At 44.4% G+C, this 13,207-nt stretch overlaps 1 protein-coding gene across 1 annotated transcript in view; it reads left to right on the plus strand.

Annotated features, from left to right (window-relative positions):
- Positions 1-9,075: 9,075 nt before the first annotated feature.
- The window catches only part of drc11 (dynein regulatory complex subunit 11), a gene marked incomplete at both ends in the record, with an annotated part of 133,263 nt that continues 129,131 nt past the window's right edge, over positions 9,076-13,207 (plus strand). Inside the window, one exon of the mRNA XM_080720454.1 lies at positions 9,076-9,429. Coding sequence (XP_080576580.1) covers positions 9,076-9,429 — 354 coding nt within the window. The remainder of the gene's footprint in view (positions 9,430-13,207) is intronic.

Below are 13,207 nucleotides of genomic sequence, written 5' to 3' on the forward strand. Positions count from 1 at the left end.
CATATCTCTACCTGAAATAGCCTGTCTGCAAGAGGCACGCTGAGCTTGTTAATCGTCTATTTTCGCGGACCCAGGATGGTAATCGGAGTGGTCGGCAACAATACCTATTCGCCCACAGTCAGATTCCGAGGACCTCGGAACGCTCGGTCAGTCGTAGTCTTATAGGACTGACCGTGTTCTTTTCCCAATTTGAAGAGCACTTTTTATGATTTAAATACCCAAGAAATGTAAAGCTGTATCTGTAGATCGCCTTGTAAGAAAACAAAGGGCCAATGCATACTCCACTTTTAGAGGTTAATATGGCACCATTCAGAGGTTTGGAGGGGCGGGTACCATCATTAATTCGGCTGTTCGGTCCTGCCGAGATGTTGTGACTCCCCGAACCGAACCGAAATCAATTTGGCTCTAAGAGTGGAGTACGCATCGGCCCTAAGAGTACATTTTCGTGAGTAAAAGGAAGATGGTTCCATTTGAAAACAAAGCTCTTCATTTCCTGTCAGGTAAAAAGCCCTGTGTGATTTGTTGACCCTGCATGTCTTCGGGGTTCCAGTAGAGTGGCTCCCCCCCAATGGGATTCTTTGACATGGAGGCTTTGTTGCCGAGCACCAGTTGAGGTTTCTGGTTAAATCCCACACACCATGTCTCTCCCTCCTCCTCCTCCTCTCTTTTTGATTGTAAATGTCGTATAGGCCCAAACTGCCCCCTCAGCCTCCCCCTACTCCTCCCCCTTCCCCACCCACTATCACCCACCACCGCCACCCCATTCAAACTGCCCACCCTCCCCCGTGAACGAGTTACCCCGGTAGGCAATAAACAAAATGTGAGGTCAATGTAAATGGCTAATTGAAAAGCATGTTTGCACAGGATCAGTCTCATAGTCATTGTCGAACGGTAAAGCCTATTTCCATAATGATGTGTGCATATGCGTTGCGTGTGAAAGAAGTGAGAAAGTAAAACATTAAGTAGAATAAATGATTTAATATAAAAAAGGAGAGATGATAGTGGGGGATGATAGTTAAAATGGGTGAAATCTACCGAGGAGAGAAACAGAAACAAGCTAATCTTACTTGAAGTGTTTGTTTCCAATCCTAAACATAGTTTCTAATTGTAAAGTGACCTCTGACTGATACTAAATCATTAAAGGACGACTTAAGCCATTTCCAACCTATCTTCATGTAATTGGTACTCACTTATTCTCATTATAATATGTTGCCATTTCTGTCTACTCACTCTGTGTCTCAGAGGAGGGCTGTGGACAGTTCAGAAACCCGCCTACCAGTGACATCACTGATGGCGAATCCAAGCAAGAAACAGTTCCTGGAAAGTTAGCATATAATGAAGACCATTGTTCTTGAAGCCTATGATGATGACACTGGTTGGTGGGTTTCTGAAGTGTCCTATGAGACACAAGAGTAAATTAGGCTATATTATGAGAATTAGTGAGGAGAAATTATAAGAAGACAGGTTGAGTGTTGGAGTCGGGGAGTTGGAATCCACAGCAATTCATCAGGCTTTGTGGAGCATTAGATGAACACTGTGTTCGGGGGAGGGAAGCCGATGCAGGGAGGGTGATATTTGTTTGAGTTTTTAAAATGTTCCTGTATATCTTCCCTAGTAGAATAGACATAAGTCTATATTCTAGGACGGTAGTATATAAGTCACCATTCATTTCCTTCCAGTTCATTGAAGACGGATTAACAGATAGCATACCAACGTTTGCTCACTGGGTTTACTTAGTGAAACCAGAGATGTTGACACAGGTGATGATGGGTGGTCCTTGCCCTTTGCAGGTGTCTAAGTCAGGTGGCGTTTAGTCTGTTTGAAGGTTTGGACTCACACACCACCTGCCAGAGGCTGTTGACAGCCCCGTGCAAGGTGCACAGAGAAGGCATTAAAGCAGTAGTTCACCCCCAAAATGACTTTTTTTCTATTGATTAGTCACGCCATGGAGACTAGAGTTCAATAATATTTTGAGTTTTTTGTCGCATTCCTAAGACAAAAATGTGATAACAATAAATGTACCCCCATCCGGAATCAATGGGGGTAAATTTACTCTAATCAAATTTCTGTCTTAGGAAGGAGACAAAAAACAAAAAATATTATTGAAATCTACTCTCCATGGCATGAGTAATCAATAGAAAAAAAGTCATTTTAGGGGTTGAACTACTCCTTTAAGGCTGCTTCACCTTACGAGTTTGGTATTTCAGTAAAAATGGTCATCTAGGTCATCGGTTCTTGACCTTTTCAGGCTGCGACCCACCGAAATAATCTCATGTTAACTTGGCATTGTAGGAGTTGAGGTGTAACATATAGTTTGACTTGGTTCCACAGTATTTGTGAAAATAGTAGATCTACAAGCTCGCAATGTGAGGTGTTGTGAGCACGTAGATCAGCTATTTTCACACATTGTCACCTTTGTATTGGTAATATTTGACCATTTTCTATAGCAGGGTTCTTCAACAGGGGGTCTGGGACCCCTAGGGGGACCCGAGAGTTACTACAGGGGGTCCTCCAAATCTTTGTGTGACCCCCCCCCCCCCCTTTCTTATATTAACCACTTGTACCCTAGCGTCCATATTCGGAGAACTTTAGCCAAAAATAGCAGATTAGAAGCGATGGCAAAATCGGATCTCTGCAGTGGACATTAACGAGGCACAGAACAGGCCAAGCAGATAGTTAACGTAAAACAGATAGTAAGAAGTACCAGTGGAAGTCAGTCTTGACCTTGTAACCCGAAAGATGCAATTCTGGGAAATTGCGAGTGTGGTTGCGAGCGAGGAGTAGTATTGTCCAAGATATCTGGCCTTACAACCCGGATAAGGATAACATCACTCATAAAGTTTACAAAACACAGGTTCACTTTGCTGGCAAAGTGAATCTGTGTCTCAGACCACTAGTCGTGATCTCAGCACTCCTGCACACTACAATCATATCGATAATGGCATTCGGGTCCCTGTTCTCTAGCTCAGCAACAGGCACGAAGTCATACTGCAGTGTGGGAATGACTCGGCTGTCATCACAGGGCACGATGGTAGTAGTAATCGGGGATCCACATGCCCAAAAGCTCAAGGAATAGGATTGAACCTGTGATGTTCTGCCGCACTTTTTATTTCTGTTTTATCTATTAGTTCATTGGTCATTAAGGTCCACAGAATGAGAGGCCTGCTCTGCTGGAAACATCGCGAAAAAAAGCTATGGCCATTTGTATATTCACTCTGTCCCCAGTGTTGTACCCGAACGCGTTCAATGAACGATCGTTCATGAACACGTTCATATTTTGGGCGAACGTGAACTGAACGTTCTTTGTTTTCGCTTGATGAACGATATTGTCGAACGCTTTCAGTCTGACGCCCGTGAACGGCGTTCTAACCCTGTGCAACACTTTTGTTGGTCCTTTTTCTAGCCCAAGGAATGTTTTTTGTGTAAAACAAATGCTTGTAATGGATTCAGAATCATGAAAAACCTCCAGTTTGACCCCTCACATGCTACTTAAAGCAGATATTTTCATTTTTATAATATATTTCCATTCCTGTGTAGTGGAGTCAATGGGACAGACAGTGAATATACAAATGGCCATAACTTTTTTCGCGATGTTTCCAGCAGAGCAGGCCTCTCATTCTGTGGACCTTAATGACCAAACTCGGGAGAGCCGGGGCCGGTACCTATTCGTCCGCCAAGGCAACGCGGAGACCCCACCCCTCATTTCTCACATGTCCCTCTTCTAGCGCCACCATGAGGCCGATTCTTGCAAAACACATTTTTGGACATTGCTCCTACAGATTTTGCCCTAAAATCACACAAATCGGTACACACTATGTCTACACGTCCCCCTACACCCAGGAACCAATGGCACTTACAGCCCTCTTTGTGTATACATGTCACCTGACGGTCGCTTATCTCCCGATTAGGGAGTCTTACTGGTATTACATATTGTGATGTCACCCCTGTCTAATTGGACAATACAGTATATTGTCCAATCAGAGATCAGAAAAAGGTTAACATAAAACTAGTTACGATAGAGTGTTATTTAACACACTGAAACTCTCGTCACACTGTTTACACACAAAGGGGTTTTCCCCAGTGTGGGGTATGCTGGTGTGTCTTCAGGGTACCTAACTCACTGAAACCCTTGTCACACTGTTTACAAACAAAGGGGTCTCCCATGTGGACACACCAGTGTCTCCTCAGGGTACCTAACTAACTAAAAACCTTGTCACACTGTTTACACACAAAGGGTTTTTCCTCCCGTGTGGACACGCTGGTGTGTCTTCAAGTGACACAACTGACTGAAACTCTTGTCACACTGTTTACACACAAAGGGTTTTTCTCCATTGTGGAGACGCTGGTGTGTCTTCAGGTTGCCTAGCTGACTGAAACTCTTGTCACATTGTTTACAGTGGAAGGGTTTTTCTCCACTGTGGACACGCCAGTGCCTCTTCAGGGTACCTAACTCACTGAAACTCTTATCACACTGTTTACACTGGAAAGGTTTTTCTTCGGTGTGGACACGCTGGTGCCTCTTCAGGTGACATAACTGACTAAAACTCTTGTCACACTGTTTACACACATAGGGTTTTTCTCCAGTGTGGACACGCTGGTGTATCTTCAGGTTGCCTAGCTGACTGAAACCCTTGTCACACTGTTTACACACAAAGGGTTTTTCTCCCATGTGCATCCGCTGGTGTGTCTTCAGGGTACCTAACTGACTAAAACTCTTCTCACAATGTTTACACACAAAGGGCTTTTCTCCAGTGTGGACACGCTGGTGCGCTTTCAGGTTGTCTAACTTACTGAAACCCTTGTCACACTGTTTACACACAAGGGGTTTTTCTCCTGTGTGGACACGCTGGTGTGTCTTCAGGGTACCTGACTCACTGAAACTCTTGTCACATAGTTTACAGTGGAAGGGTTTTTCTCCACTGTGGACACGGCAGTGCCTCTTCAGGATACCTAACTCCCTGAAACTCTTATCACACTGTTTACACTGGAAAGGTTTTCCTTCGGTGTGGACACGCTGGTGTTTGTTCAAAGTCGATACCTCAACGAAGCCCTTATCACACATGAGGTTTCCTTTCATGTGTGAGTCATCAAACTTGTCTTTACTTCTCCTGGCTGAGTCGAAGTCCTCGCAAAATCTTGGTTGGTCTGAGTCTCCTTGTTTCTGGCTGGTTAAACACCTGGTGATTTTCTGGGATGAAGATGAGGGGAGCTGTCCATTCCTCATCATTTGACAGTAGAGGTTGTTGGGGCTCCTCTTCATGTCTTCATGGAGGAGGGCCTGAGAAGTGAAGGCGCGTGGAAACTCAGGAGAACAGGAGAGCTGCGTCTTGGAAGATTGGTTCATGGTCACAGCTTCTGCTATTTTGATTGTGAATTGGAAGGCGTTTCTGCGTTTCTTTGTCTCTTGTGGGCTGGAAATATTTGGTTTTGATTATATACTGTCAATCTCTATCTCCCTCACTCTTTCTCCCTCTCTAGTTTTCTATGTCGCCATACATCCAGAAAGGCCCTCTCTTTGTCGTTCTCAGACTAGTGTGGACATTTAAAAACTGCGTCACATTCTTATTCAGGCTGACCAGAGATCTGGTCTGATGTCACAAACCGGTGACATCATTCTTAACAACACCGATTTACACAGACAGAGACAGCAATTCATCCATCAGTGACTCCGCACCTTGTAATTTATATCAGGGCGCACTTGTTGATAGTGACGTCACCAAGAATGCTGGTCCCTGATTGGCTGAGGGTGACGGACGGACAGACATTTCGTCATTTAATAGTTACTAGAGTCCGAGCTTCCCCCCCAAGGGAATGAATGCTCCGCCCTTTAATGCAAACCCCATTATACCTGTTGTCATAGGACCTGTTTTGACCATCTGTTTGCCTGTGTCCATTTATGCCCATATATGGAGATATCTGTATCTGTCTCTCTGCGTCCATTTTATGCCCATATATGGAGATCTCTGCAGACACAGTGCCGGTTCCGGAAAACACTAATGAGCTCTGCAAACGGAGATTCCGAACCTTTCGCGCCGCTTCCGGAAAACCGCGTACCGGGTCGGGTCGAGGCTGGGCACTGCACTCCCTGCTGCGGCGGGTAACGCGCGTGCCGAAGTCTGTGTAATGCAAACCCCATTATACCTGTTGTCATAGGACCCGTTCTGACCATCTGTTTGCCTGTGTCCAGTTATGCCCATATATGGGCATGAAAAATGTATATGGAGATATCTGTATCCGTCACTACCTGCTGCGGTGGGGAACACGCGTGCTGAATTTGAAGCAGATGGTACGAACGTTTCTTGAAATACGCGGATTACATACATACATACACACTCACAGAGATTTTTTGATGTCAGAATGCCCATATATGGAGATATCTGTCTATCTGCGTCCATTTATGCCCATATATGGAGATCTCTGTTTCTGTCTGTCTGTGTCCCTTTTATGCCCGTATATGGAGATCTTTGTGATTCTGCGTCCATTTTATGCCCATATATGGAGGTATCTGTCTATCTGCGTCCATTTTATCTATACCTGTTGTTAGGACCCGTTTTGACCATCTGTTTGCCTGTGTCCATTTATGCCCATACAGTATATGGAGATATCTATATCTGATACGGTTCTCGAGATACCTTACTCAACTGGAACAAAAGTTATACCGACTCTGACCTCTAAGTACTTTTCCAGAGAGGGTTGCTTGTGGCGTCTTGCTGTGGCACCATTTCTTGCTCTTTTATTCTTGATTTATTTGCACTGAATATGGACACTTATTTTTGGCCCTGCACTATTGGGTTGTGTTGGTTGAATTGAGTACTATTGCTGTGTTGATATGGCGGTGAGATACTTGTGTTGCACTGACTAGCATTGACTGTTATGTACACTTTTGTTTGGCACTGCTTTGTTAAGTTGTGCTTTGAGTATAGCTTTTTGTGTGTGATGTGACACTTATGAGGGCTGAATGTTTCTTGGACACTTTATGCATATATTCTTCTTTTATTGTGACAGCTTTTTGCCACTTTATGTTTATATTCTTCTTTGTATTGTGCCTTGCTTTTTTTGACTGTACACAACACAACAGTACTCTTTTTCTTACTTCTTTGTAAATTGTCACCTTAAACTGCTGTGCTGCCTCTGGGCAACTGATTTTCCCCCGTGGGATAATAAAGGTAGCTATCTATCTACTGTATCTATCTATCGATCTATCTATCTATCTATGCAATGAACAAATAATTTCAGATGTGTTAACATGTCTTAAGGGGGGGGAGCTGCTGGTTTTGCAACATAGGATCCAGATGGGCCACCCTTTTGTACACTCAGAGTTAATTTAGCACTGAGGGGCTTCACATTGTAGATAAATGTAAAAATGAAATAGAAAAGGTTGAGATTCACTGAACTTATCTACACTGTAAAATCTTCAGTGTTCATTTAACCCACAACCCAGGGTCCTTTGCCTCAATTTGTACACTCTCAGAGTTTTTGGGGTACCTGAAATAAAAAATAAAAAAGCACTGATCTCGGAATAATTACAAATTCCATTAATAATTGTGTGCAGCTACAAGTTAGTAAAATAATAATAGATTGTACAGTAAGAGTAGAGAACAGTAGTGCAACGCCAACAGAGGCATTACAAATCTATCTATAAATGCGAGAAGTCTCTGCGTGTCTGTCTGTCTGTCTGTAATCCGCGTATCTCGAGAACCGTTTGTCCCACCGGCTTCAGATTCGGCACGCGCGTTCCCCACCGCGGCGCGGAGTGCAGTGCCGGGCCTTCCGGTTTTCCCGAACCAGCACGAAACGTTCGGAATCTCCTTATGTGGGGCTGATTGTTGACATCAGGCTGTTCCGGAGGAAATCGGCGCAAGCGCTGACTCATTGTGACATCACTTCACAAAAGGCTCTGACATCACGTACGCCACATGAGTCAACAAAAAATGCCATGGTTACGTATTGAATGTCATCAGTATGACGTGTTCTGATGTTCATATGGGCATAAATGGACACAGGCAAACATATAGTCAAAACGGCTCTTATGACAACAGGTATAATGGGGTTTGCATTAAAGGGTAGGGCATTCACAGAGATCTCCATATATGGGCATAAAATGGGATGCGATCATGCGAGATGTCCATATATGGGCATAAGTGGACAAAGGCAAACAGATGGTCATAATGGGTCCTATGACAACAGGTATATGGGGTTTGCATTAAATGGGGAACCGGCACTGTGTCTGCAACACAGTCGGAGGCACAGACAGATACAGAGATCTCCATAATGGGCATAAAGGGACACAGACAAACAGATACAGAGATCTCCACATATGGGCATAAAATGGATGCAGACAGACAGATACAGATATCTCCATATTTGAGCATAAATGGACACAGGAAAACAGATGGTCAATACGAGTCCTACAGAGATCTCCATATATGGGCATAAAATGGACGCAGACAGACAGATAACTCCTTATATGGGCATAAATGGACACACGCAAACAAATGGTCAAAACGGTTCCTATGACAACAGGTATAATGGGGTTTGCATTAAAGGGCGGAGCATTCATTCCCTATTTACATTGTTCCCGAGTTAGCCAGGTTGCCGACTAGACGCTCGGCCGCCCGATGGGCTTATATGGGCATAAATGGACAAAGGCAAACAGATGGTTAAAACGGGTCCTACAGAGATCTCCATATATATGGGCATAAAATGGACGTAGACAGACAGATACCTCCATATATGGGCATAAATGGACACACGCAAACAGATGGTATAATGGGGTTTGCATTAAAGGGCGGAGCATTCATTCCCTATTTACATTGTTCCCGAGTTAGCCAGGTTGCCGACTAGACGCTCGGGCGGCCGAGCTTCTAGTACTAAATAATTGATTACAGCATGACATATCACGTGATAAATTGGTACGGTATCAGATCGACATAGACTGGCATACTCGCCGATACCAGCATCTTAGGCAATAGAGTCCGCTTTTCCGATACTGGTATCTGCACAACTCTAGTAGCTGATTATTACACTCACCTGATGTGTAACCTGTGATCTTCTTGATTTAGGCCTGTATCTCATATGCCCTCCTTTGCCTTTAGCTCCTACACCAGGATGTGGGCCGCTGCCCAGGGGGCGCTGGAGGACCTTCTGGTGGACGAGTTCCCCGCCACGACCCCGCCGCCGCGGCCGCAGAGGGACCGTGTGCAGGTCTTCCAGAGCCTCGCCACCTTCTACGTCAAGTACCTGCAGATATTCCGCAGCCTGGAGGCCGTCTACAACCAGGTGGTCCACCCGCAGAAGAGACGCGTGGTCAGGCGCGTGCTGGACGGGGTGATGGGCAGGCTGCTGGAGTTGAAGAATGAGATGGTGGAGCTGGAACTGTCGGAGTTCCACTTCTTTGATGACGTCCTGCAAGACCTCAAGCTGACACCGGTGAGTGCTGCTTCTCCCAGTGAGATCATCAATTAGATTGCATGGGTTAAAGTTCTCAGTCGCGCCATGACTGATATCAGTCATTTGGATTCCATAGAAGCCAGCATGTCTCCTATAGAAGTATGTAGCCCATCTACAATCTCTGTTCAGAAACATCTTCCATGTCATCTTATTAGTCTCGGATATCTCATATAAAAGAAAAGGTTAAAGATAGATAGATAGATACCTTTATTATCCCACAGGGGGAAATCAGTTGCCCAGAGGCAGCACAGCAGTTTAAGGTTACAAGTTACAAAGAAGTAAGAAAAAGAAAAAGAGTACTGTTGTGTACAGTCAAAAAAGCAAGGCACAATAAAAAGAAGAAAAAAACAAGTATCTCACCGCCATATCAACACAGCAATAGTTCAACCAACACAACCCAGTAGTGCAGGGCCAAAAAAGTGTCCATAGTCAGTGCAAATAAATCAAGAATAAAAAGAAATTAAAAAAAGCAAGAAAGGGTGCCACAGCAAGACGCCACAAGCAACCCTCTCTGGGAAAGTACTTAGAGGTCAGAGTCAGTACAACTTTTATTCTAGTAGTGTAAGGTAACATTTGTCCTAGGTTGTCCAAAGCCTCAGGCTGTGATTTATTCATCTGTATGCTCAGTGTTAACATAAAGATGGCCTTCATACACATAATGTTACATAATTGTCTCCACCAGCCGAAGGCATGGGGGAGAGTATGTTTTCCTCTCCGTCCGTGCGTGCGTCCGTCCGTGCGTCTGTGCGTCCGTGCGTCCTCGCAGTTTGTGAGCGCCAAATCTCTGTCGCCGTTGGCCCGGTCGCTGCCAAAGTGAGCACACACATTCCCTGGATGCTAATCTAGAACCTCTGCCCTAAATTTTTCAAATGGGCCTTTTCTAGCGCCAACTAGTGGCCGATGTTTGCTAAACACATTTCTGTGCACTACTCTTACAGATTTTGTCCAAAAATCCTACAAATCGGTAGGCAATATCTCGACAGTCATGTGATCGACACGGATCTGTCCGATTTTGCATATTCCATCCTGATTGGCTAAGATTGGCTTCCAAAGTTTGTGGGATTGAGCCGTTTTGAACAAAATGCCTCAAATCACAAACGCAAAGTGCAATTATCATGAAATCGCGCACACACATTCCCACTAGGCCGAGGAAGAAATGCCACTTAATTTTTTTTTACTCAGCCTCATGGTGGCGCTATAACAGCCCGATTTGTGGTTTTACCTATAACTCCACCGATCAGTTTCAAACTTTGTAAGCGCACTCCCTAGAGGCTAAGGATAAACCTTTGCCCTGCATTTTTCACATCAGCCTTTTATAGGCCACCTTTGGGCCGACTTATGTAAAACATATTTTTGGATATTACTCCTTGAGACTTTATCCAAAAATCATGCAAATCGGTACACAGTATCTCTATAGTCATGTGATCAAGTCCGATCCGTCTGATATTTCATATTCCATCCTGATTGGCTAATATTAGCTTCCAAAGTTTGCAGGATTGCTCCGTTTTTGAACAAAATGCCTCAAATCATCAACGCAGCTTGCGATTACCGTGACATTTGCCACACATATTCCCACTAGGTCAAGGAACAAATGCTACCTTTTTAACATTGTCCTGTTATAGCGCCACCAGCAGGTAGACTTTAGCAAAACACATTTTTGGAACACAATGCTTGAAATCATGCATGCAGCGTCCGATTGCCATGAAAGATCTAAGGTGAAGAACATATGCCACCCTTTTTACATTGGCCTATTATACAGTAGCACCACCAGGACGCACGGCCTGGTGGAGACCTGTGCTCGTTTGTTGAGTGTTTATTGTTTAGGAAACAGCACTAGTGTGGGGGCTCCCTTCACTCTGTTTCACAAATGGTACATTAGAATAGAACAAGGGCACGTCGGGGGCACGGTGGCGCAGTGGTTAGCACTTCGCCTCACAGCTAGAAGGTCCTGGGTTCGATTCCCGCCGGGGGACGCTGTGGGCACTGGCGGCGTGTTCCTCCTCCACGTCATCAGCGCCCACACCCTAGGTGGGGTTGGCGATAGGGCCTTTCTGTGTGGAGTTTGCATGTTCTCCCCGTGTCTCCTAGGGTTGATACCCTCACAAAAACATGCACGTAATCCTGGTCTCAATAATGCCTCCCCCTGGCCAGCCGGGGCGCCTGATGGAGGGGAAAGGAACTGGTTGGAATAACGTGTTCCTTCCACGCGCTACGTCCAAACCAGGGAAATCTCCACTGTCAGGTGAAAAGAAGGAACTTGGACTCCTCATGCTTAGAAGGAAGCATGAGGTCAGTCCGTTGTCTCCCCAGGCGCGGCAGAGGGAGAGCAGAGCCCAGGATTACATAGGCAATTAGCACTGGGTGAAAAAATGGGTTACAAAATTGTGGGATAAAAAGAATAGAACAAGGGCAAACAACGTTTTTTCAGTCAGATTTTATTTTTGCTTTAATTCATGAGATTTTGTTGATCGTATAGGACTGTTTTCTCATAGTCGATTAATCTATTAATCAGATGTTTTGCTCTTGGATAACAAAGACTTTGTCAGTTGATTAGTCTGTTTTTAGCTTTATTTACATGCATGTCATCTTTAGATATAATAATAGTATAATAGTAGTCATTGTGAATTTCCCAATCTGACCAACCTGAAAAGGTTGCTCTCTGCACAATTGTATGCAGCAAAAACTAAATATTTGTTGATTTAAATGAAATAGACAACAAATTCCTATGACAATTAGTCGACTAAGAACCTCTTTAGTTGAGTCCTAGTTGATTGTTTTATGGAATCATTCATTATCTTACATAGTAATTGTAATATACCACTTCACTTTCACAATGTAACACTGAGCAGCTAAGGTAAACATAGGGTGCATTGGTAGATAACTACACTCGACAATATAATTGCAGCGTTCCTGGTTCCATTCCAGCTGGAGACCTGTGTTGCATATCTTTCTCCCTCACTGCAATTTCCTGTCTCTATGCTCTGTCCTGTTTGTCCTATGAGTAGAGTCAAACAACTGAAAAAAATAAATCTAGACATTGCTTTAATTAAAGCGATACCATGCGAGTTTTCAAGTTGAAATTGGCACAATAGCAGTGTTTCTTGGCTCGGAGCGGTCCTACTTGTTGCTTTCAATACGCTTTTTCTTAATTTCCTGTGATGTGCATTTTCATGTTATTTGAGTGGCTCCTCCTCAGGAATGACTTGGCCATACATCGCAAGCATCCGTCATGGCTGCTATTGCCAGAGAGAGGGTTGTTTTTTTAATACATTTCTTTTACCCCAGCTTGTATCATAGGCAGAACTCCACCAGCATGGTCCCTAACTCTCTAACCTAAATATTTATTGGGATAGTACACCGCCTGGGAGTAAGCACTGCCTGAGAGATTCCATTCAGGTTAAGAGGTTCATTAACCCAGATAACTGGTCGCACCCAAACACTTGAGGCTCTAGCAGCAAGGCTAGCCTAGGATGAACCTAATGTGCAGTTGTGCGATCTGATAGAATATGAATCAGCAGAGACTCTAGGCCAGGGGTCTTCAATAGGGGGTCCACAGAGTTACTACAGGGGGTCCTCCAAATCATTGTGTGATAGGAACTTTTTTTCTCCTTTTTTATATTAACCACTAGCGTCCATATTCGGAAAACTTTGGCCAAAAATAGTAGATCTACAAGCTCACAACGCCTCGTGCTGCGAGCTTGTAGATCGGCTATTGTCGGAGGTGTCATAGTGGTAGGGCCTACCGCTTCAATGGGTT

This window comes from Nannobrachium achirus (assembly GCF_963921795.1).
Source record: "Nannobrachium achirus genome assembly, chromosome: 24".
Lineage (NCBI taxonomy): Eukaryota > Metazoa > Chordata > Actinopteri > Myctophiformes > Myctophidae > Nannobrachium > Nannobrachium achirus.